We start from the raw sequence: 22,377 nt of genomic DNA, 5'->3' as shown, positions 1-22,377 counted from the left end.
ATTACTGTGTTTTTCAAGGAATATATACATATCTATGCTCAAATATGCATAGAGTATTTTTGAAAGGATAAAGAGCAGTTATTAGTGAATGTTCCTGGTTGCAGGGGGGCTGGGGCGGGGCGGGGGGGGGGAACCTATGGGGCTGGAAGAGAGAGAGATAGGGGTACTTTTTTTTCTCTTTGAATTTTGTGCCATGTGATGTATTACCTAATCACAAGTGATTCTTGGAAGTTTGTTGTGGTGCAGCAGAAACGAATCCAACTAGTATCCATGAGGATGCAGGTTCAATCCTTGGCCTCGCTCAGTGGGTTAAAGATCTGGCATTGCCGTGAGCTGCTGTGTAGGTTGCAGATGCAGCTTGGATCTGGTGCTGCTGTGGCTGTGGTGTAGGCAGGCAGCTATAGCTCCGATTCTACCCCTGGCCTGGGAACTTCCACATGCTGCACCTTTGGCCCTAAAAAAAGCAAGTAAAAAAAAAAAAGAAGGGATTCTTTTTCAAAGGAGATGTTTTGGGGACTAGGCTCCCCAAGACCTGAGACTGACCACATCTGACAGTTGGGACAGCTGTTGAGGATGAGTCCTGGGACTCTGGTGAGGCAATTTTGCCTACTGACATGGTTGGAAGCACCAGTGGAGGAGCAGGTTTGGGAGGAAGAAAAGCTGTTCAGTTTGGGACATGTTGCCTTCGAGGTGTCTATAAAATATCCGTAGAGCTGTCCAATAGGCAGGTGTCTAGGCTGTTCGTGCCTGGAGCTCAGGAGACAGATCTAGGGTGGAGATAAGGAGTCAGGATTATGAGTGTGTGTGTGTGTGTATACTATCTACGAAGGTTGCTGGATCTTTCCAGGTGGTGAGGAAAACAGCGTGTAGACTAAAACGTAGTGAAGGGGTTGGTAGGAGAGGAGCAGGCAGAGCAGTAGGAGTGCGTGGGAGTACACCAGGCATATGCAGAGAGGGGGTGAATGATCCACTAGTTTCCCAATGCTACAGGGAGTTTGTGCAAGACTCAGATTATTCAGTGGGTTTAGCTACAGGTAGATAAAATCAATGAGAGTGCTATCAGCAGCACGGAGGGCACAAGGTCACATCATAACGGGGTGAGCCCTCAATGTGAGGCCAGTAGACAGTGGAGTCTTTTCTTAAGAAGTTTGGCCTTGAAGAGAGAGTAAAAACAAGACAGGAGCTAAAAGGAGGAATGGGAGTTGATGGAGGGTGATTGCAATGTCTTTGAAGAGGGAAAGAGCAGAGCATGGCTGTGTGCTGACTAGTGCGCTGGTGGCGGGAGAGAGACGTGGAAGATACAAGAATGAGAAGGGTTGGTGGGTTGGGGGGACAGACAGAAAGAAAACGGCCTTGGAGCACAGATGGGAGTTTGGCTTTCCCAAGAGAGGGAACACTTCCACTGTGGAAGAGAATCAGAGAAATCATGCTGACCAAGCGGGTTTACTTATTTTTTACTTTGGCGTGTAGAAGTTGCCAGGCCAGGGATCAAACCCATGCCATAGCCGCAACCAGGGCCACGGCAGTGACAATGCCAGATCCTTAACCTGCTGCTACGCAAGAGAACTCCCAAGCAGGCTTAGAAACCAAACCATCTATATTCTTCTGTGTGTGTGTGTGTGTGTGTGTGTGTGTGTGTTTGTGCACACATGCATGTGTGCATATTTCTGTGACTGCTTACCTTTCCACACTCATCTGTACTTTGAGTATCTAGATGAACCTGTCTGCAGCGTCACAAATCCCACTTACTTCTGTGCTAGTCTAGACCACAGGCCTCTTAAAAGTTGTTATGGCTTTTTGGTGAGGGTGATGATAGGGCTGGGATGAGAAGGGCTGGAGACAAAAGCAAAGCTGTAATGGGTGCCCTGGACACCCAGCTCCCAATTTCCTTCCTGGAAAGGGATGGCCCATGCTCTGTTACTGCTGTCACTCAGCAGCTCAGCGCAAGGGCCAGCGCAGATGGAGGTAGAAGAGGGCTATTGCAGGAAACATAGTTGGGAGCCTGCCTTCTCCAGACAGAGGATGAATAGCTGCTAACAGACAACCTCAGGGATAGTCCAGGAATGGTCCCATAAAAGAACTGATGGTGTCATCCAAGCACAGAAAGGAATAATTAACCTGACTAGTATCCACGAGGGCGCCAGTTCGATCCCTGGCCTTGCTCAGTGGGTTATGGATCCAGCATTGCCACGAGCTGTAGTGTAGGGTCTAGACATAGCTTGGATCCTTCATTGCTATGACTGTGGCATAGACCAGCAGCTGTAGCTCTGATTCAACCCCTAGCCTGGGATCTTCCATATGCCGCAGGTGCAGCCGTAAAAAAAAAAAGAAAAAAAGAAAAAAAAGGAATAATTTACCACATATATTTAAAAACACACCAGGATGCAAATGAGATACACACACTTTAGACTCAGTCTCAAAAAACAAGGCTAAGACAACTCAAACATTACAACCCCCCCCCAAACAATTCAAAAGTGGCCTAGGACTCGAAAAGACATTTCTCCAAGAAAAAGATATACAAATGGCCAAAAGCACGTGAAAAGATGCTCAAAGTTGTTCGTCACTGGGGAAATGCAAATCAAAGTCACAATGGGATACCACTTCATAAGGATGGCGATTATCACAAAAACAGAAAAAGTGCTGGTGAGGATGTGGGGAAATGGGAGCCCTGTGTAATTGCTGAGGAAATGTAAAATAGTCCAGCTGCTGTGGAAAACAGTGTGGCAGTTTCTCAAAAAATTAATCAGAGACTTGCCACAAGACCCAGCCGAATGGGAATGTGGAATCACTTCTGGTTACAAACCCAAAGACATCGAATGCAGGAATTGGAACAAATAATTGTATACCAATGGCCCTAGCAATATCACTCACACTAGCCAAAAACAGTAACAACACAAACGTCCATCAGTGGATGGATGGATAAACACAATGTGGTGGTACATACATAGAATGAAATACTAGTTGACCTTTAAAAGGAGTTAAATTTTGACTCACACTACAGCATGGATGAATCTTGAAAACATTATGCAATGTCAAATGAGCCAGGCACGACAGGACTCACACTGTGTGATTCTCCATTCATGACATAACGTGAGCAGTCAAAGTCATAGAACATAGAATGTTGGTTTATCAGGGGCCGTGGGGATGGGATGATGGGGAATGAGTATCTAATGGGTACAAGGGTTTAGGTTTAAAAAATTCCATAGATGAACATTGGTGACTGTTGCCCAACAATACGAATATAAGTAATGCCACAGAAGGGTACACTTACAAATAGTTAAAATGGCAAATGTATATCGTGATGCATTTCTTTTTTAAATAAAGGAAAGATAAAGAATCTTTCTTCTCGCAGTTTTTTAGCTGGGTTTTGGTTGGTTAGGTGAGTAAGAATCCTATGGGGTTCAGGGAAAGGTGAGAGGTTGCAACCTCAGTGCCCAGCCTGGCTCTTCCCACGTGAAGCCTGATAGAACCAGGGAGTCTTTCGCAGCTTGCAATCTAGTGCCTCAGGGGGCAGAAAGGTGATGACCCAGTCATTGGTGTAGCATCCCTACCTCAGGTCTTTAGTGGCCAGGTCTGACTTAGCTCGAAAAGATACCTTCGTTTCCTAAGACGTGGGACTTCCAAGAAGTCAGAAGGCTACGTAAGGCCCTTGGATCATCCCTGGAAATGCTGATGTGAAGAGCAAGCCTTGGTCTGTCAGAATTATTCTGTCCATCCCACCCAGGATTAACAGGCATGAAAGCCAGGTACTCTCCGTCTCCGCCCCTCCGCCCCTCCGCAGGCCTACCTGGAGTCAGGACAAGAGTAACAGCGTCCTAATCACAGGTGATAGACGCTTTCTTCTCCATCCCCCTCCCCAAGGTCCAGTCCGAGATTCAAGTGTCCCAAGTGTCCCAGGGTGTTGCGACGAAGGATCTCCCAACCTCGGTGACTGCTGCTGCTGCGAGAGGTGGTCCGGGACAGGGAGGGGGTGGGGAGGGCCAGGGAGGCCCTGGCTAGCGTCCCACTTTCCACCACAGAGGGCTGTTTCTCAGAGAGACGCTCTTGTCCTTCCTCTTTGTCTGAGCCCTTGAAAGCTTCCACATAGCGACGTACTCGCAGCGCATTCTGATCTTGGTTGGTTTCAACCCTGAGGAGGGGGAGAGAAGAGGGCTCAGCCAAGGTGGACCGAGATGGGCCATGGGGAGAAGCAGATGTGAATGGGGCCCAGAAGGAAACAGGAGCAAGAGGAAAGGGGGAGGGAGTTGGCAGAGTGGAAGCCAGAAGAGCGCCTAGGATTAAATAAAGGGACGTGGAGGGAGATGGAGGATCACCTGGGGTGGAGATCGGGGAGGCTGTGCGTTCAGGGTTTGGAGGGGAGTGGGGCCTGTGTGTGGGTGTGACGCTGGGGAATGGGGTGCGTATGGAAGGGAAAACAGCACTGATTAAAAAATAAATGTGAGGTAAGGATGAGGAGATGCTTTTTAGGAAATAAATGAGGGAAGAAAGACGGGAGGAGTTGAAGGTAGAGAATGAAGGAGCAGGTTAGCGTCAAGGTGACAGTATGCTACAAGAGAGGGTCAGGTGGAAACAATACTAGACCAGGTTGGGTAACCCATGCCCACAGTTGAGCACAGACACATGCTCGCAGCTGGTCCTGCAGGACTACCCCTATGTACTCACAGCCTGGCATCGGCTCTCGGCATTCTTTGCACCCCTCCACTTCAGCTCCAGCCCCTCCCCCAAAAAGGCTAACGGTTTCACTTTCTAGGGCAATGACGTTCCCTTTGAGTCCAGTGTGGAATCTCAAGAATGGAGAAAAAGGGTCAGAAATGTGGAACTGGTCACCCTTGTTCCCATAGCCTCACACAGGTGGACGGTTCACATAACAACACTGTCACTCACCTCAGGAACCAGCGGTCCCCGAGCCCGTACTTGTACCCACAGATGCCAGAGCGAGGCCACAGGGCTCGAGGCATCTTTCTCTCCAGCATCACCGTGGTGGCTACAACCTAGAAGAGGTAAGAGACAGGGGAAGAACTCAGAAAGAGCCATGAGGCGTTCTTGTTATGACTCAGCTGTAATGAATCCGACTGGTATCCATGAGAATGCAGGTTCGATCCCTGGCGTCGCTCAGTGGGTTAAGGATCTGGCATTGCTGTGAGCTGTGGTGTGGGTCATAGATGTGGCTCAGATCCTGTGCAGCTGTGGCTGTGGCTGTGGTGTAGGCCGGCAGCTACAGCTCCGGTTTGACACCTAGCCTGGGAACCTCCATAGGCTGAAGGTATGGCCCTAAAAAGACAACAACAACAACAACGAAAAGAAAAGAAAGAAAAAAAGTCTCAAGTTTCAGAAAACGTGGTGGCTACTAACAGAGGGAACCAAAAGGAGCCTGTAAGACGAGGACACCAGAGACCAGTGGAGATGACAGCAGTTACCTATCCCTGGCCTGTGTGTGGCACCATGCTACCTGCCTTCCTCATCATTCACCACAAAGGAGAGAATAGTTTATGAGTGTTTTGAACAGAAGAGTGACCCTGACATTGCTGTTCAGATTCACGGAAAATGAATCACTCTGAACTAGTCTCGTTTCCTTTTTCCAAGGAAAAGCCTTAGACCAGTTATCTTGAGTGAAATAAAATGATTAAATAGTGTCTCTATGATCTGGGGGATAAAATGATGTTGCCTGTATTCAGGGACTTTGCAGCAAATTCAATATATACCTGTATCCTAGGAAGGAAAACTATGGGTTAATGATTGCAGACTTGGCAGGCAAAATTCTAGTGGCATGTCACGTGTTCTGTCCTTTGCCCAGTCTTCATTAATTACTTAGATGAAACATAAAAGACAAGCTTATCAAATATGTCTGTGACACAAAACTGGGAGGGATACATAATATGCCAAGATGACAAAACAATATAAAAATGACCTCACCAGTCTAGAATGCTGGTCAAAACCCACTAAATCAATTTTAAGAAAACCAATGTAAGGTCCTAGATTTATGTAGAAGACTAAAGTAGCACATTGAGTACAGGAGAAATGGTAAAAGAGTTTAGCTAAGTCGGTCATGCTGCAAAAATGTGGGGGTTTTAGTTGCTCAGAGGCCTAATATGGGCCGATTGCATATTTGCTAAAAGACTTGACTCCATTTTCGGTGCTATTTATAGTGAAGAATCCCACACGAGGAAAGGCATGACCCCTCTTTACCCTGCATGCTTCCCATCAGAGCAAGACCTTTTGGAGTTCCCGTTGTGGTTAAGAACAGAACTAGTATCCATGAGGACGTGGGCTCACTCCCTGGCCTTGCTCAGTGGGTTGAGGATCCAGGGTTGCCGCAAGCTGCGGTGTAGGTCACAGATGCAGCTCAGATCTGGCATTGCTGCGACTGTGATGTAGGCTGGCAGCTGTAGCTCCGATTAGACCTCTAGCCTGGGAACCTCCATATGCCACAGGTTCAGCCCTTAAAATAAATAAATAAATAAATGAAAGACCTTTTGAGGGGTCCACAAGGTTCATGATCTATTAGGCCTGAGCAGAGGGGTCAGTCAGGGTGGATATTGGGTCCGGAAGCTTGATTAACCAGAGGAATTAACAATTCCCCAAGTAGCTCCACTCTCTATTTTGTCTTCACCCACTCACCATCTTTCTCAGCAGGCCGGGCTCCTCTCGGCCTTCTCTCTGTTTCTTAGTCACCCCAAGCTCCCTTCAACCTCAGAGCTTTCCATCCTCTTCCCTTTCCCTGGATAGCCTTTGGTCTTTATCTTAAAAAGGATGTTTGTTATTTCTCCTTGTGCCATCATTCAGCCCCTACCCTCCCCTGGTAACAGAGCCCAGCCTCCATTTAGAGAGTCACTTCTCCTCCTCTCTCAAACCATCAGTTGGAGCATACTAGACTTCACCCAGGCCTGGTTAATGAGTCTATTCTCCCCCAGACTCCACCACTCCCACTTCCACCATTCTCCGAGCTTTGGCCTTAACCTTAAATTCAAGGATGCGCCTCTGTGCATGGTGTGAGGGTGTGTTCTAATTTCATTGCTTTGCATACGGCTGTCCAGGTTTCCCAGCAATGCTTGCTGAATAGACTTTCTTTTCCCTTTTTTTTTTTTTTTGTTTGTCTTTTTTTTTTTTGCTATTTCTTTGGGCCGCTCCCACGGCATATGGAGATTCCCAGGCTAGGGGTCGAATCGGAGCTGTAGCCGGTGGCCTACGCCAGAGCCACAGCAACGCGGGATCCGAGCCGCGTCTGCAACCTACACCACAGCTCACGGCAATGCCGGATCGTTAACCCACTGAGCAAGGGCAGGGACCGAACCCGCAACCTCATGGTTCCTAGTCAAATTCGTTAACCACTGTGCCACGAAGGGAACTCCTCTTTTTCCCATTTTATCTTCTTGCCTCCCATGTCAAAGATTAATTGACCATAGGTGTCGGGGTTTATTTCTTGGTTCCCTATTCTGTTCCATTGGTCTGTCTGTTTTGATACCAGTACCACACTGTTTTGACGACTGTGGCTTTGTAATATTGCTTGAAGTCTGGGAGAGTTATGCCCCCTGCTTGGTTTTTGTTTCTCAGGATTGCTTTGGCAACTGGAATCTAATGTACAGCGCAAATGAACATTTCCACAGAAAAGAAAATCATGGACCTGGAGAATAGACTTGTGGCTGCCTCGGGGGAGAGGGAGGGAGTGGGAGGGAGCAGGAGCTTGGGGTTATCATATACAACTTGGAATGGATTTACAATGAGATTCTGCTGAGTAGCATTGAGAACTATGTCTAGATATATTGTAACGGAATGAAGGGTGGGAAAAAATGTATACATGTAAGTGTATCTTGGCCCCCATGCTGTACAGCAGAAAAATAAATTAATTAATTAAAAAAAAAAGGATGCACCTCTGATCAGACTTGTTGCAATGAGGTGGGTTCTGGAGGAAGAGGCACTTTCAAGGGCTGTTATCCACAGCATCGAGAGGCACACAGGATCCCGTAAGAAAGGGGCCCTCAGAATTTGGAACACAGAGCACCTGCTCTTTCCTTTGGGAATTTAGAGCTTCCTGATGTGATGCAAGCAAGGGACTTAGAAGAGTCAGGACAGAAGAGAGAAGAACAGAGAAACGGATATAATGTGCAGAATGGAGACCCAGGCTCTGGCCAGACGTGCCTAAAGCTAGTTTGATTCCTTAAACTTTCCCGAGATGAGGATCAACATACCCTCCCCCTCACAGTCCCCCCCCCTTTTATTTTTTTGTCTTTTTGGGGTCATACCCACAGCCTATGGAAATGCCCAGGCTAGGGGTTGAATTGGAGCTGCATGGGTGACCACAACCACAGCAATGCTGGATCCTTAACTCACTGAGCGAGGCCAGGGATCGAACCTGCATCCTCATGGATCCTAGTCGGGTTTGTTACCGCTGAGCCTCCACAGGAACTCCCCCCAACCCTTTTAAAGCTTATTTGAGTTTGGTTTCCTATCCCTAGAGTCAAGAGTCCCAACTGTTACAAATCCTGGCACCCTTTCCCTTCCTTCTTCTTAATGGACTAATTAGTACCCATCTTAAATGTCACTCCATCAAGAAATCATTTCCTCACTTTCCAGTTGTGCCCTGTTCTTAGCATGTTCTACTTCTCTATGGCACGTTTGCCGCTGTAATTGTGCAGTTTTCTGAAGCCGTTTGTTTGGTGTCTGTCTTCCCAGCCAGCCTGTAAGCTCCAAGAGGACACAGACTCCATCCTTGTGTATTGTATCCCTGCTCCTAGACACTTCCCAACACAGAGCAGGCTCTACATCATTATTGCGCATGAATGAAAAGTCTGAGGGGCTTAATGACGGCTGTCTTCAAATATCTGAATGGTGCTCATATGCGAGAGGGAGGAGCGTCTGCATGCTACGAGAACTGGGGCCAGTTCTAGTACAAGAACAGAATTATAGAAAGATAAGCTTCAGGTTAAGGCACTATGGACTTTTCTAAAAACAAAACTTTTGACCTATGAAAAAGGTCTCTCCTCCCAACCTCTGCCCAAATCTGCATGATAATCAGGTCCTTATCAACATTTAAAAATTATTGACTGACCCTCTGGTCAATAAGTGGGTGTATGCTGGGTCCTGACCAGAGGACCACTAAAGGCACTTCCAACTCTAAAATGTTATTAGCCTATTATGATATAAAGAAGATATCAAAGAGGAAACAGGAAGTTACAGAAGCAAATAGAAGATAAGTTCCAAATTAAAAACTAGAATATATATGAACAAGACAGTTTCTAGTTCCCACTGGATTCAAGGAGGACTCTGGGAGCTACCCTTCCCCTGCAATCAAGACCCAGCTCCTCTCCCACCATCCCACCCTCTTTTGTCCCCTCCATCTATCCCAAAGTACCTCTCTTGGGGTGACAGCTTCACTGGGTTATTCTAAGAGTCACCTACCGCAACATGTTCCACTTTGATTTTTCTCTCCCTCCCCGGCCCCTTTCGTAAGACTGACATCAGTGGACACACCTGGGCTCGCCAGAGCTCGTCCTGCTCGTGGGCCACCCGCCAGTGTGTGTCGCCCATCATGGCGATGAGCAGGTTGAGCATCAGCAGAGTGGCAATGATGGCGAAGGCGAAGTAGACGATGCTGAACATGAAGGGCAGATCCACGTCATAGTTGGCAGGGCCATCGATGATGGTGAGGAACAGCTCAAAGGTGCTGAAGAGCGCCATGGGGTAGTCATAGAATTGTCCCAGTTTGGATGGATCCTCTGTCTGGAAAATGATAAAAAACGCTGCTCCGCCCAGGAAGGGAGCATGGAGATCAGGAAACCGGAAGTTATCACAATAAGCATGGGCCTGGTCAGCAGTCATTCAACCTGCACGTACATCCCCACTCATTTACACACAGGCACACATGCACACGTACATGGAGATGTGTGAATTACACACGGAGGTCACATTTTTACCTGTGGACCTGGCTGACTCTGACCAAGTCCTATGACCAAGCTCATCACACTGGATAATGGTAATACTCAGAATTTAGCAAAACATATATATGTAATAAGTCACTTTACATAGTGGCTCAGTGGTAAGGAACCCAACCAGCATCCATGAGGACTTGGGTTCGATCCCTGGCCTTGCTTGGTGGGTTACAGGATCCAGCATTGCCATGAACTGTGGTGTAGGTCTCAGGTGCTGCTTGGATCCTGCATTGCTGTGGCTGTGGCTATGACCGGCAGCTACAGCTCCAATTAGACCTCTAGCCTGGGAACTTCCATATGCCGCAGGTGCAGCCATAAAATCAAAATAAATAAATATGTAAGTCACTTTACTGGTTTTTACATTTCAGAAAACCAGATATTTAAAAGGCAAGTTGTTATAAGAATGCATGGACTCTCCAACAATTTTAAAGAACTGAGTACATGAAAAGGCTAAAAGAAAAGTGCCTTAAAAAAAAAAAAATCTGCTTGGCATTCCCACTGTGGCTCAGCGGGTCAAGACTCCAACTAGTATCCATGAGGATGCCGGTTTGATCCTTAGCCTCACACAGTATGTTAAGGCTATGGCATTGCTGAAAGTTATGGGGCAGGTTGCAGATGTGGCTCAGATCTGGTGTTGCTGTGGCTGAGGTGTAGGATGGCAGCTATAGCTCCGATTCAACCCCTAGCCTGGGAACTTCCTTATGCTGCAGGCATGGCCCTATGGAAAAAAGACAAAACAAAACAAAACAAAACAACAACAACAAAAAAACTCACTGGCCTCTAGATAACCATCTATCACTCAGAGATTTCCTGGGTGAGCTTGGATCTTCAGGAAAAAGATTTCCCTGCTCAACACATAGCTTCCTGGATGGTACTGGGCATCCTGGAAACTAATTGCAGCACTGGAACCTCTAAAAGACTCCTCATTGTGTATATGTGTAGATACAGCTGGGGAGGGTGGAGAGGAAGAAGGCATGAGGAATACTCCATACAGGCTGCCTACCACAGTTTTCCCCTCTCAGAGTTCAGATCTTGGTGTATTTATCCTTGGGCCGCTGTTTTGGGCAAACCTCCATTATGCAGGGAAATGCCTAGCCCAAGAGTTGCATCCTCTGTCCTCATGGTCTTTAAGATTGGGGTCTTCACACACACATCAAACCATTCATCTACCCATCTGGAGGTTCAGCTTCAGACACAGAGGAGTGGTTTCAGTTTCAGCTTCAGTCACGGAGGACTGGTTTTGAGTTGCCATTTTTCGCCCTTCCTTCCTCTCCCCATCTTTCCCTAAGAACGTCCACTTTGTCTCCAGGTGTTCCGTTCTCCCTTCCTCTCTCCTCTCCCCGGCCCTCTCCCCCTGCACCTTGGCCCAGAACTGGGTCCCCACTTGTCTCTCTTCTCCCAGCCTCTCTGGGGAGGCTCAGACTCTTCTGCTTTCCTCTTTCATTCTTCAAGCTCTCCAAACCCCTTTTCTGTATTTCCTTCTGCAAATTCCTTTCTTTCAACTTTGGCCACACATAGAAAAAACAAAAAAGGCACTTGATGTATTATTGACTGTTTTTTGTTTCTTCTTCTGAAGTGTCAACACAGAGCAGTTTACTGGAAGGTCTGTTTGCCTCTAGCACTTTTCACGACTGGCCAGTCTTTCCTGTTTAATATCCTGCTCACCTCAAAGCCCTTTAAAGATCTTGAATGTTATTGGCCTCAAAATTCAAAGCACATGGGTCTACTTTCTAGGCCAACCTGAGTGACCCTGATCCTACAGATATGAGTGGTTTTTGATGCACTTTCCACCAGGCGGGAAGAAAAAGCAGAGAGGCAAATGAGGAGTGAGAAAGGAGAGCAAGAGTGAGAGAGAATTTCCTGGAGAGCTGGGTTGGATGATCTGGTGGAGGAGAGAGTGGTGCTCTCACCTGAGGCAAATCCCAGAGTAACCACAGCCATCAGCCAGCAAAAACGCAACAGGTCTCCAAAAATCATCTATAAAAAACAGAGAGGAGGGTGGGGGCGGGGGAGAATCCTTTTTCCACCTGTCTCTCCGAAGCCATTGCTGATAGAGCAGAAGTCACCATAGTTTCACCAAACCCACTCCCAGCATTTTCCTTTTTGCCCCTACTCCCTCCCTCCGTCTGAGAAGGTCCAATGTCTGAGGAAAGTGTGGGGAAGGCACTGACCTTCTGGATCATGATGGTGAAGGGACCCAGCATCTGGAATCCTCGGGCAAAGTACATGACACTGCACCAGCCCAGCACCAGGGCGAAGGACATGGGTACCACCTCGCCATCAGTGTTAGAAAGACGCATCACCATGGTCACCAGCACCAGGGAGGCATAGGTGATGCTGGGGGGAGAGCAGGGAGGGCAGAGTGAGAGGAGGACTGGAAATATGCTAGGTCCCCTCCAGCACGGCATTGACTTGCATGCGCCTCCCACACTCAGCTTAGTCTTTATACCTAAGCACACGGTCACACATATAAACCCCTGGAGAAAACTCCCTGGAAGTGAGGGTCCCAGAGAGGGGATGGGAGACCTGGGACATTTCCGGCAAGGGGAGGTAGGGGGCTGGAAGCAAAGACACTCACGTGATGACATGGAATGGTCCCCCAAGGACAGTCTGTCCGAAATAGCGAGAGAAACCGACCCTGAAGATATCTGGGATCTGGGAAAAGGTCAGGAAAAAACAAACAAATAATAACGATGTGGACTGCAGTTCAGGTCGAGGCCCCAGGGGGTTGGCCTCAGCCTGGATCCGGCTGCACCTCACCTCTAGAAACAGGATGATCACAGCCCCGAAGACGGTCATCAGCTCCCCCGCCAACCGGATTTTATCTTGGTGAGTCACATAGGCCTCCTGTGGCAAGAAGTCGAGGATAAGAAGTGCCTTCTGATGGATTGAGAGGCAAATCCTTTTGAGCGAGTGATCTAATGCAGCTCAAGTCTATCCAAGTCAAAGAAAATCTCCCCCTGCCACCTGCATCACCACCACCACCCGCCTTGTATTTGCCCCTGTGGCTCAGTCTCTGACCATGGCATTAGTCTATGTACCCAAAGCATAATATTCCTATAGAGTATACACTAATAATCTGAGTTATCATCTAGCAAGTCACTTTTTATATAAGTGTTGTGAGCAATACTTTGCAGTGTGTATACTGAGGGGCTGAGGTCACATTTCAGAGTGTCAGGTTAATAAGGCTAAACTAACAGGAAGAGGTCTTAGTGGCTTGGGATGGTTTCAGCTATGCTGAAAGGCCAGCTTTTCCCATCACACTGTGGTTCCTGGTAGGTAGAATATAATCATATCATAGAATTCAGGTCCTGGAATGGACCCAGAATTTGCCAGCTCTAGAGAAACCCTGAATCAGTCACTGCAACTCCTTGAGCTGGTGTTTTTCCTCTGTGAAATGGAGACTGCAGTGCTTACCTCCCAGGGTTACTGTGAAGACCAAATCAGATAATGTATTTGGACATAGTTTATAAACCATAGAGCACTGTAGATATGCATTGTGGGTTTTTTGTTTTGTTTTGTTTTGTTTGTTTGTTTGTTTTGTCTTTTTAGGGCTGCACCCAAAGCATATGCAAATTCCCAGGCTAGGGGTCGAATCGGAGCTGCAGCTGCCAGCACACACCACAGCCACAGCAGCACAGGATCCACAGCCACAGCCACACAGCTGGTCTGCAGCTGTCAGACCTACACCACAGTTCATGGCAAAGCTGGATCCTTAAGCCACTGAGCAAGGCCAGGGATTGAACCCGCATCCTCATGGATACTAGTCAGGTTCATCACCACTGAGCCACAACGGGAACTCCTCATTGTGGTTTTATTATGACTTGGCAATATAGAAGAAGGCTTGAGACATGCTATGGATTTCAGTTCTGACGAAGGACTCTGCCTTATTCTGGACAGTAGGTGTAGACGACAAAGTCCTAAGGTCAGGATGGAATAAAACCTAACTTCCTTCTGCACAGTGAAAGGCTTGAAAGATTACTCAAAGGCAGCAGTAGAAGTCCACAGTAATGCTCCTTAATTTTTTTGAAGTTATGATCCCATCTGAGATGATCATAAAGACCACAGAGCCTATGTGCAGAACTCTATTCATATATAACATAATTCCCACATGAAATTATACAGATAATTTCAACACACTTGAGGACCCTTTAGACTTTGGGGACCTCTGTTCCCAAGGTCACATCTCTGAACCATACATCCAAGGCAGTAGCTGAGAGGCCCTGGTGATAATCTCAAATGGGGAAGATGTGATTCCCTCATTAGGACTGAAAAATGCTAACCCTCTCTGTTCTGCTAGTCACCTGGGACCCCTAGTCATCCTTCTGCAGGCTGCTTCAGCAGTGTGCTTGCTGGCCCAATGAGAGGCACAGCTTTTCAAAGAGGAAGAGATGCTCTGTCATAGGAGAGGATCTAGGAGATAAAGAAGGCACTTGCATCCTGTAGCTGCTCAGTGTGTGTGTGTCATACTGAAGAAGCCAAGGATATAGGCTTTAGGGGACAGTAGGACCAGACTTACCAAGAGATGGTGGAAATGTGTTGGGTAAGTTACATGGAGCAGAGAAGATCAGGAAAGGAGTTGGTGACCAATATGCCTAGTGAACAATGTGACCTAACAACCTGTGACTAGACTCTAGTTCCCTTGCTGTTGTTGCTTAAAGGACTAACGTTCCGTAAACCTCTCTGATGTTTATCTCTCCTGAGAAACTGGCAAATTTTATCATATGTGGGACTTTTTGCTTTTGTCTTGCTCCCAAAGAAGCTCAGAATTCTTTTTTTTTTTTTTAAATCTCCAGTTCTAACAACTATCTTTGAGTGCCCTTTCCACCATCCTAAAATTCAGATCATGGATCCTTTATCTTAATGTTCCTATAGTGTCTGTCTTTCAAGCCAACTCTTTTTGATCAGGTAGTAAGTAGCATGAGAAATAAATACATTAACTATAGAAATGAAATAACATTAAATACAGAAATGAAATAACTGCATCTATGCCATATATGTGCCTGTATGACTTTTTTTGAGTTTTTAAAAGAGCTTTCTTTGCACCTTGGTTGTGTATGTCTGGAAAACTGCCACCACCATTTCCTGAGAAAATTGGCTCAACAGAGATGCAAAGAACTGTGCACTAGTTGGCTGGAAGAGTTGTGAGGATTGGGGTGCCCCTTGAGGACAGCAGGAGAGTAGCATCAGCTATTCCACCAGGTGATGAACAAGTGAAACTCCAGCTAAAGGAGAATAGTGACAACCTAAATGTCCATTGACAGATGAATGGATTAAGAAGATGTGGTTTGCATACACAATGGAATACTACACAGTTATAAAAAAGAACAAAATAATGCCATTTGCAGCAACATGGATGGAACTAGAGGCTCTCATAGTAAGTGAAGTCAGTCAGAAAGAGAAAGACAAATACCATACGATATCACTTATATCTGGAATCTACTATATGACACACATGAACCTTCCCACAGAAAAGAAAATCATGGACATGGAGAACAGACTTGTGGTTGCCATGGGGGAGGGGGAGGGATTGGGATGGACTAGGAATTTGGGGTTAATAGATGCAAAGTATTGCCTTGTAATGGATAAGCAATGAGATGTTGCTGTATAACACTGGGAACTATATCTAGTCACTTATGATGGAGCATGATAGTGTGAGAAAAAGGAATGTATACATGTATGTGTAACAGAGTCATCTTGCTGTGCAGTAGGAAAATTGACATAACACGGTAAACCAGCTATGATGGAAAATATAAAAATCATTAAATAAAAATAAATAAATGAAAACTAAAGGAGAACATTGGACAAAGTTCTGGTTACCGCAACCTCCTTTTGGGGCCACCCCTCATGTATGTCTTTGTTTGTTCAACAGATTCCTATATGAGTAGGAGTTCCACTGCTCAAATTCAACAGTGAGTAACACATTCGTCAAATTCCTTGTCATTTACAAAGAGGACCAGGCTTTTATAATGTGACCTTCAACGAAAACCCTATTGTCCTAAGGGTAGGAAAATTGTGCTCCAGGTCCATCTCTGAGTCTGCTCCTGGGCTGTTGGGGTGACACAGACATCCTTCTGGTCTGCATTCGCTTCCAAGTACTACCAAGAGGAGTACATTGGCAGGGGTGTGTCAGCTGTCTGCCTACCCATCAGATGTGCTGCAGAAGGATGCTGGGGCTGGGTAGCAGGTGGAAGTAAATCCCCTCTGAGGTCCCTTTCACTCTCATGGCCTTACCATTCTCTGATGTCCTTCTGAGGTGAGGGTGGCTGAGTAGAAGGGAGGGGTTAGATATATCTCCCTGTAGAGGGAGCAAACTCCTGGTGCAACAGAATGAGCAGGCTCTCATAAGTAAGTGCTTCTGTGCATATACATTTAACCCTGAGTTCACCTGATGTTCGTAGGTAACCATTTTGCCTCTGCTCAACCTGGAATCTGACTTCCCTGAAATATCTGTCTCCACCACTCTGTCCCCAAAGGTCCCCTCCCTTAAAGCAGGTTGGGGAGTGCCACAGTCTCCTGAGAGCCTTCCTTGCTGCTCTCTAAGACCACCATGCAGACCCTTTTATAAGGCTTTTATTTGTTTGCTTAAAAAAAAAAAAAAACCCTGCTCTCTGGAAAACAAAAGGTAATATACATGTGTGAAAGTTGCTGTAAAAATAATGGTACCTCATACAATTCAATAGCAAGAAAATACAAACAATCTGATTTTAAAAAATGGACTTGAATACACATTTTCCCAAAGAAGACATATTTAAGTTGACAGGTACACAAAAAGGTGCCAACATCACTAGTCATCAGGGAAATGCAAATCTAAACTACAATGAGGTATCACCTCATACCTGTTAGGATGGCTATTATCAGAGAGACAGGCAATAACAAGTGTTGGCAAGGACGTGGAGAAAAAGGAACCATTGTACAATGCTGGTAGGAATGTAAATTGAAAACAGAATAGAAAGTTGCTCAAAAAATTAACAATGGAACCCCCACATGATCCAGCAATTCTACTTCTGGGTATACATCCAAAGGAAATGAAAACAGAATCTGGAAGACATAGCCACATGTTAACTGCAACATTGTTTGCAGTAGCAAAGCTAAGTGTCCATCAATGGATAATGGATAAAGAAGATGAAAGGTATGTATGTATACACAATGGAATATTATTCAGCCATGAGAAAAAAAGAAATCCTGTCATTTGTGACAACAGAGATGGACCTTGAGGGCATTAGGCTGAGTGAAATAAGCTCCAACAGGTTAAGACAAATACTGCATGGTATCACTTATATGTGGAATTTTTTTTTAAGTCAAACGCCCAGAAACAGAGAGCAGAAAAGTGATTGCCAGGGGAAGGGTGGTGGATGAAATAGGAAGAAATTGGTTAAAGGGTACAAACCTTCAGCTATAAGATGAATGAGGTTTGAGGAGTTGATGGTAACACATGGTAACTATAGGTATTGCATTGTGTTGTACAATTCGTATTTGCTAAGAGAGTAGAATTTAATTATTCTAACTTTAAAAAAGATAAATATGTGAGATGATGGATATGTTAACTAGACAGGAAGGCTTTTACAATGTATATTAATTGTGATGAACACTTTAAATACAATTTCATTTGTCAGTTATGCCTCAATTAAGCAAATAATGATAGCGGTGGGCTATAAAAAAAGCTTTCTTTTCTTTTGATTTCAAGAATTCTAGTGTTTCACACTGATGTGTAAGGTTGGCTCAGTTTGTAAGAGATTCTTTTCAAAGTTGAGAAAGATTTTAGTGTTTTAAAAATGGACAGGGGCTTGGAATGGATAAACAATGAGATCCTGCTGTATAGCACTGGGAACTATATCTAGTCACTTATGATGGAGGATAATGTGAGAAAAAGAATGTATGTATGTATGTATGTATGTATGTATGTATGACTGGGTCACTTTACCATACAGTAGACAATTGACACAACACTGTAAACCAAATATAATGGAAAAAATAAAAAATAAAAATGGACAAAGGCATTGAATTTTTTTTTTTGTCCTTTTAAGGGCCACATCCATAGAATATGGAGGTTCCCAGGCTAGAGGTCTAATTGGAGCTATTGCCTCCGGCCTACACCACAGCCACAGCAACACCAGATCAAAGCCATGTCTGCGAACTACACCACAGCTCACAGCAACGTCAGATCCTTAACCCACTGAGCGAGGCCAGGGATCGAACCGCAACCTCATGATTCCTAGTCAGATTCATTTCCGCTGTGCCATGACGGGAACTCTGCATTGAATTTTAATGATAGACTTTCTGATGTCTGTTGAGCTGATAAGAATTCCCCCTTAATCGACCACATTTGCATCTTTAGAGTTAAACCCTAAACTCAAAGTGGTAATGAGTTTTTCTTTGAATTTTTAAGGATTTTATTCCTTGGGAATTGTACTCAAGATTTCCTATCTTCACTGAGGGGCTGAACCACAGTTTTCCAGATATGTGGTTCATATGAAAAGGTTTTGGGATCAAGGGTATATTTGGTGAAGTGAATTAATAGAGACACATTCTCAAGGTCCAGTTCATTCAGCCTCTCAGTTCCCTCATATGCTCCCCTGGCCTTCAAACCCACAAGGCCACTGCCTAATGCAAACCCATACCACCCAATCTACCCTGTACCCTCACCCCCCTCATTAAACCCATTCCTCACTTCGCTTTTGAACCAACATTTCCCAAAGGCAAATATCACCATGTGGCTTCTCTGGATTAGGAAGATGTGGTATATATACACAATGGAATACTACTCATCCATAGAAAAGAATGACATAATGCCATTTGCAGCAACATGGATGGAACTAGAGAATCTCATACTGAGTGAAATGAGCCAGAAAGACAAAGACAAATACCATATGATGTCACTTATAACTGGAATCTAATATCCAGCACAAATGAACATCTCCTCAGAATAGAAAATCATGCACTTGGAGAAAAGACTTGTGGCTGCCTGATGGGAGGGGGAGGGAGTGGGAGGGATCGGGAGCTTGGGCTTATCAGACACAACTTAGAATAGATTTACAAGGAGATCCTGCTGAGTAGCATTGAGAACTATGTCTAGATACTCATGTCGCAACAGAACAAAGGGTGGAGGGAAAATGTATACATATAAGGATAACTTGATCCCCTTGCTGTACAGTGGGAAAATTAAAAAAAAAAAAAAAAAAAAAACCTTTCCTAGCAGTTTCCATTGTGGCTCAGTGGAAATGAACTTGACTAGTGTTCATGAGGATGTGGGTTCGACCCCTGGCCTTGCTCAGTGGGTTGAGGATCTGACATTGCTGTGAGCTGTGATGTAGGTCACAGATGTGGCTCAGATCTCGTGTTGCTATGGCTGTGGTGTAGGCTGGCAGCTGTAGCTCCTATTTGACCCCTGGCCTGGGAACTTCCATATGTTGTGGGTGCAGCCCTAAAAAAAAAAAAAAAAAAAAAAATTAAAATTAAAATGAGAAGGAAATGGGACTGTCAGATATTATGGGACTGTCAGATATTCTCTAAATCTTTATCATATTAGATTCAATAGATAAAGTCTACATTTAATTAATAACTATTAATAGAATCCTACTACTCAGCAACGCAGAGGTAACAACAGGAATGAAACTTAAAGTGAAAACTGGTTGCCTCCTGTTTTTTTCTGGGGGGGGGAGTAAGCCATAGGTGAGGAAGGGCCAGCCAGCACACTGTGGCTCTTCATTACACCTGCCATTTGAATTTTAAATCATGAACAGGTATTCTTTTGCTTAGAAGTGCTGATTGTGAGATAGGATTAAAAAAATAAGTCTCAGAGCATCAAGCATGAGGTACAGAATTCTTGTTGGTTGCACACATGTTCTTTTAGTAGGACGTGTGCATTGTGAGATAAGAATAACAAATCAAACTCAGACTACCGAGGTGAGGTTCAGAACCCTTGCTGGTCTGTCTCCTGCCCTGTGTCCCCAACCTCTGTGGGACCTCCAGCCATGTTGAATGATTGGGGTCTTCAGTGGTTAAGTCAGGTCTCCGCATGAACTGTGCCTTTTTCTTCTTCTTCTTCTTCTTTTTTTTTTTTTTTTTTTTTTTTTGCCTTTTCTTGAGCTGCTCCCTCAGCATATGGAGGTTCCCAGGCTAGGAGTCTAATCGGAGCTGCAGCCACAGGCCTATGCCAGAACCACAGAAGTGCGGGATCCAAGCCACATCTGCGACCCACACCACAGCTCACAGCAACGCTGGATCCTTAACCCACGGACCAAGGCCAGGGAACGAACCCGCAACCTCATGGCTCCTAATTGGATTCATTAACCATTGTGCCACGAAGGGAACTCTTGTGTGCCCTTTTCTTAAAATGCGTACCTCCACCACATTTTTCTGGTTCACCCTTAACCCTCAAAACTCAGGTCACAGTGCTGCTCCCGGGTCTCCCTTCCTGGCCCTCCACACCCAGGTCAGGTGTATCTCTGTAGGAACAGGATGTTGGACTCTGCCTTCTCTGGGATACCACATGTCTGGACATTCCATGGCTCACCAGGAATCTTAGGGCTCCCTAAGGGCAGGGACCTCTAACTCATACTTTGTATCCACTGTGCACATATAGTAGATGCTACATTCATGAGTAAGGAAAGGAGAAAGGAGGGAGGGAGGGGTAGAAGGCAGGTGTGGCTGAGCGTGACCTGAGAGTTGCAGAAGGGAGGTAAAGAGGTAGAGGGGGCTCAGAAAGTGGGAATGGCAGGGGTATGGGGGGCTGCAAACAGGGAAAAGGATGACAAGGAACTGGGCTTGTCTGGAATTTCCAGATTCCTAGCTCAAGGTCACCTAAGCAGGCTTAGCTAATAATACACTGAGAAAATGCTCCCCCAACCCCTTGAAAAATAAATGTCTTTCAACAATGACTGGAATTCCTTACATCTTTACATGGCTTAGTTCAAGTCAGATCCCCTGTGAAGGCTGGCCATTCCTCCTTTGTTGAGAATTGGCTTCAAGAGATTACTCTCACTTACCAACTGGCTGCCCCATTGTCAGAAGGGACCGGCATGGCAGAGCCGGAGTACCACCCTGTGGGGCAGGGTGGGGAGCATGCACTACCACTAGGAAGAGGAGAAGGCACTGGATACCATTGTCGAGCCCCATCCTAGACTCTTTCTTCCTCCTCAAGATTCTTGCAGAGGGATTAAGCACCCAGAAAGCAACCTGTGGGCTCATAATGAAGGGTTACTTTCATCCTTAATGTTGGGCAGGGACTCCTAAGCAGGTTGCCCATCAGAATGAGCTGGGAAATTGTGTCAATTTTGTCACAAGCTACATGCCCCGGCCAACCCTGGGGACTCCAATCCAATTCATTTGGAGCGTGGACCTGGCATCTTCTTTTTTAGATAAAATTGTTCCTGCTATGTACTCAAACTTTGAGAACCACTGGGCCAAAGAGAGAGGAAGATCTGATTCCCATCTAAGTCTCCCTTCCAAGGGCTTATTTCAAGCCCTAGGCTCTGTGTTTTCTAAGATGAACTTGGGAAACGTCTGCTCTCTACAGAGGAGTCCCTATTCATCCGCAAGGAAGTCTGACTTACCCTCTATCTGCAAAGTTTAATCATACTGAAAACAGGGACTATTATCAAAATTAGAGAAGAGTCAGTAGTTCAGTAGCTAGAGGTGGGAAGTAATTCCATGTCTGAGTCTCTCCCCTTTACCCCAGCTTCCTTATCTCAGCAGGTGTACCCAGGGACAGGCGAGTGTCACCGGCCCCGGCTGGCTCACAAAGCCTGGAGACATGAGTTTCTCTCGCCATGGGTCCAAGAAAGAAGACTGGGATCTGGCACATCATTCTAGAGGGAGAAATGTCCTGGCTTCGCATTAAAGGTGAAGGTGTTTGAAGCAAAGCCCACCAGAACCCTAACCTCAGCACAGCCCTTACTGGCTGAGTGTCTTTGCCAACATACTTAACCTCTGTGGACTTCAGATTCACCATCTTTGAAATGGTAATTACCATTTAATTTACTAATTAGGATGTCCATGAGGACCAAATGGTGTGATGAATGCTTTATCATCTGAAATGTGGGCCACAGAATCACAACATGGGCATCGCCCAGCAGCGAGTCGGAGACACGGAACTTCAGCCTTCCTGTCAAAATCCACATTTTAACAAAATTTCAGAAGCTTTGGCAAATGCGTATAAAGTGCAGAAAACAAGCACCCAGTCAAAGTTATTTTTACTTGCTTCTCCTCTTCTCTGTCCCATCTCTGACTTGTGCTATTTCCAGCTGGTTTAGGACCCCTGAGCAAGATAGTGTAGCGCTGGAGTTCAGCTGGGTTTTCAAATAACTGTGGTGCTTTGGTTTGTTGAGAGCTTTTGAGGAATTGTGCTGTGTAGAAAAAGCAACCCACTGACCACGATAGGTAGTGGATGATTTAAAACAAATGGAACCCATGAGTCACTCCTGCCATGACCTCTCCCATCCCATCCACT

General features: G+C 45.7%; 1 protein-coding gene across 13 annotated transcripts in view; it reads right to left on the bottom strand.

The window, feature by feature from the left end:
- Positions 1 to 2,349: 2,349 nt before the first annotated feature.
- The window catches only part of TRPV5 (transient receptor potential cation channel subfamily V member 5), a 33,862-nt gene continuing 13,834 nt past the window's right edge, over positions 2,350 to 22,377 (bottom strand). For 5 of the 13 annotated variants that reach the window (XM_021078896.2, XM_003360094.6, XM_085005228.1 and 2 more), the window contains 7 exons: positions 12,687 to 12,773; positions 12,505 to 12,581; positions 12,098 to 12,263; positions 11,837 to 11,903; positions 9,469 to 9,737; positions 4,885 to 4,991; positions 2,350 to 4,129 (listed from right to left, as the gene is read on the bottom strand). In XM_021078896.2, the coding sequence (XP_020934555.2) occupies positions 3,820 to 4,129; positions 4,885 to 4,991; positions 9,469 to 9,737; positions 11,837 to 11,903; positions 12,098 to 12,263; positions 12,505 to 12,581; positions 12,687 to 12,773 (1,083 nt within the window). In that variant the 3' untranslated portion in view covers positions 2,350 to 3,819. Of the gene's footprint in view, positions 4,130 to 4,884; positions 4,992 to 9,468; positions 10,210 to 10,613; positions 11,904 to 12,097; positions 12,264 to 12,504; positions 12,582 to 12,686; positions 12,807 to 22,377 lie in introns of all 13 variants that reach the window. The other 8 variants (XR_014833590.1, XR_014833592.1, XR_014833591.1 and 5 more) reach the window with 4 other exon arrangements.

Source organism: Sus scrofa, chromosome 18 (assembly GCF_054392235.1).
Source record: "Sus scrofa isolate SSC_HxYL_T2T_F1_AM1 chromosome 18, Sscrofa_HxYL_maternal_Yorkshire_Landrace_v2.0, whole genome shotgun sequence".
Lineage (NCBI taxonomy): Eukaryota > Metazoa > Chordata > Mammalia > Artiodactyla > Suidae > Sus > Sus scrofa.
This window is presented reverse-complemented; position numbering and strand designations above follow the sequence as displayed.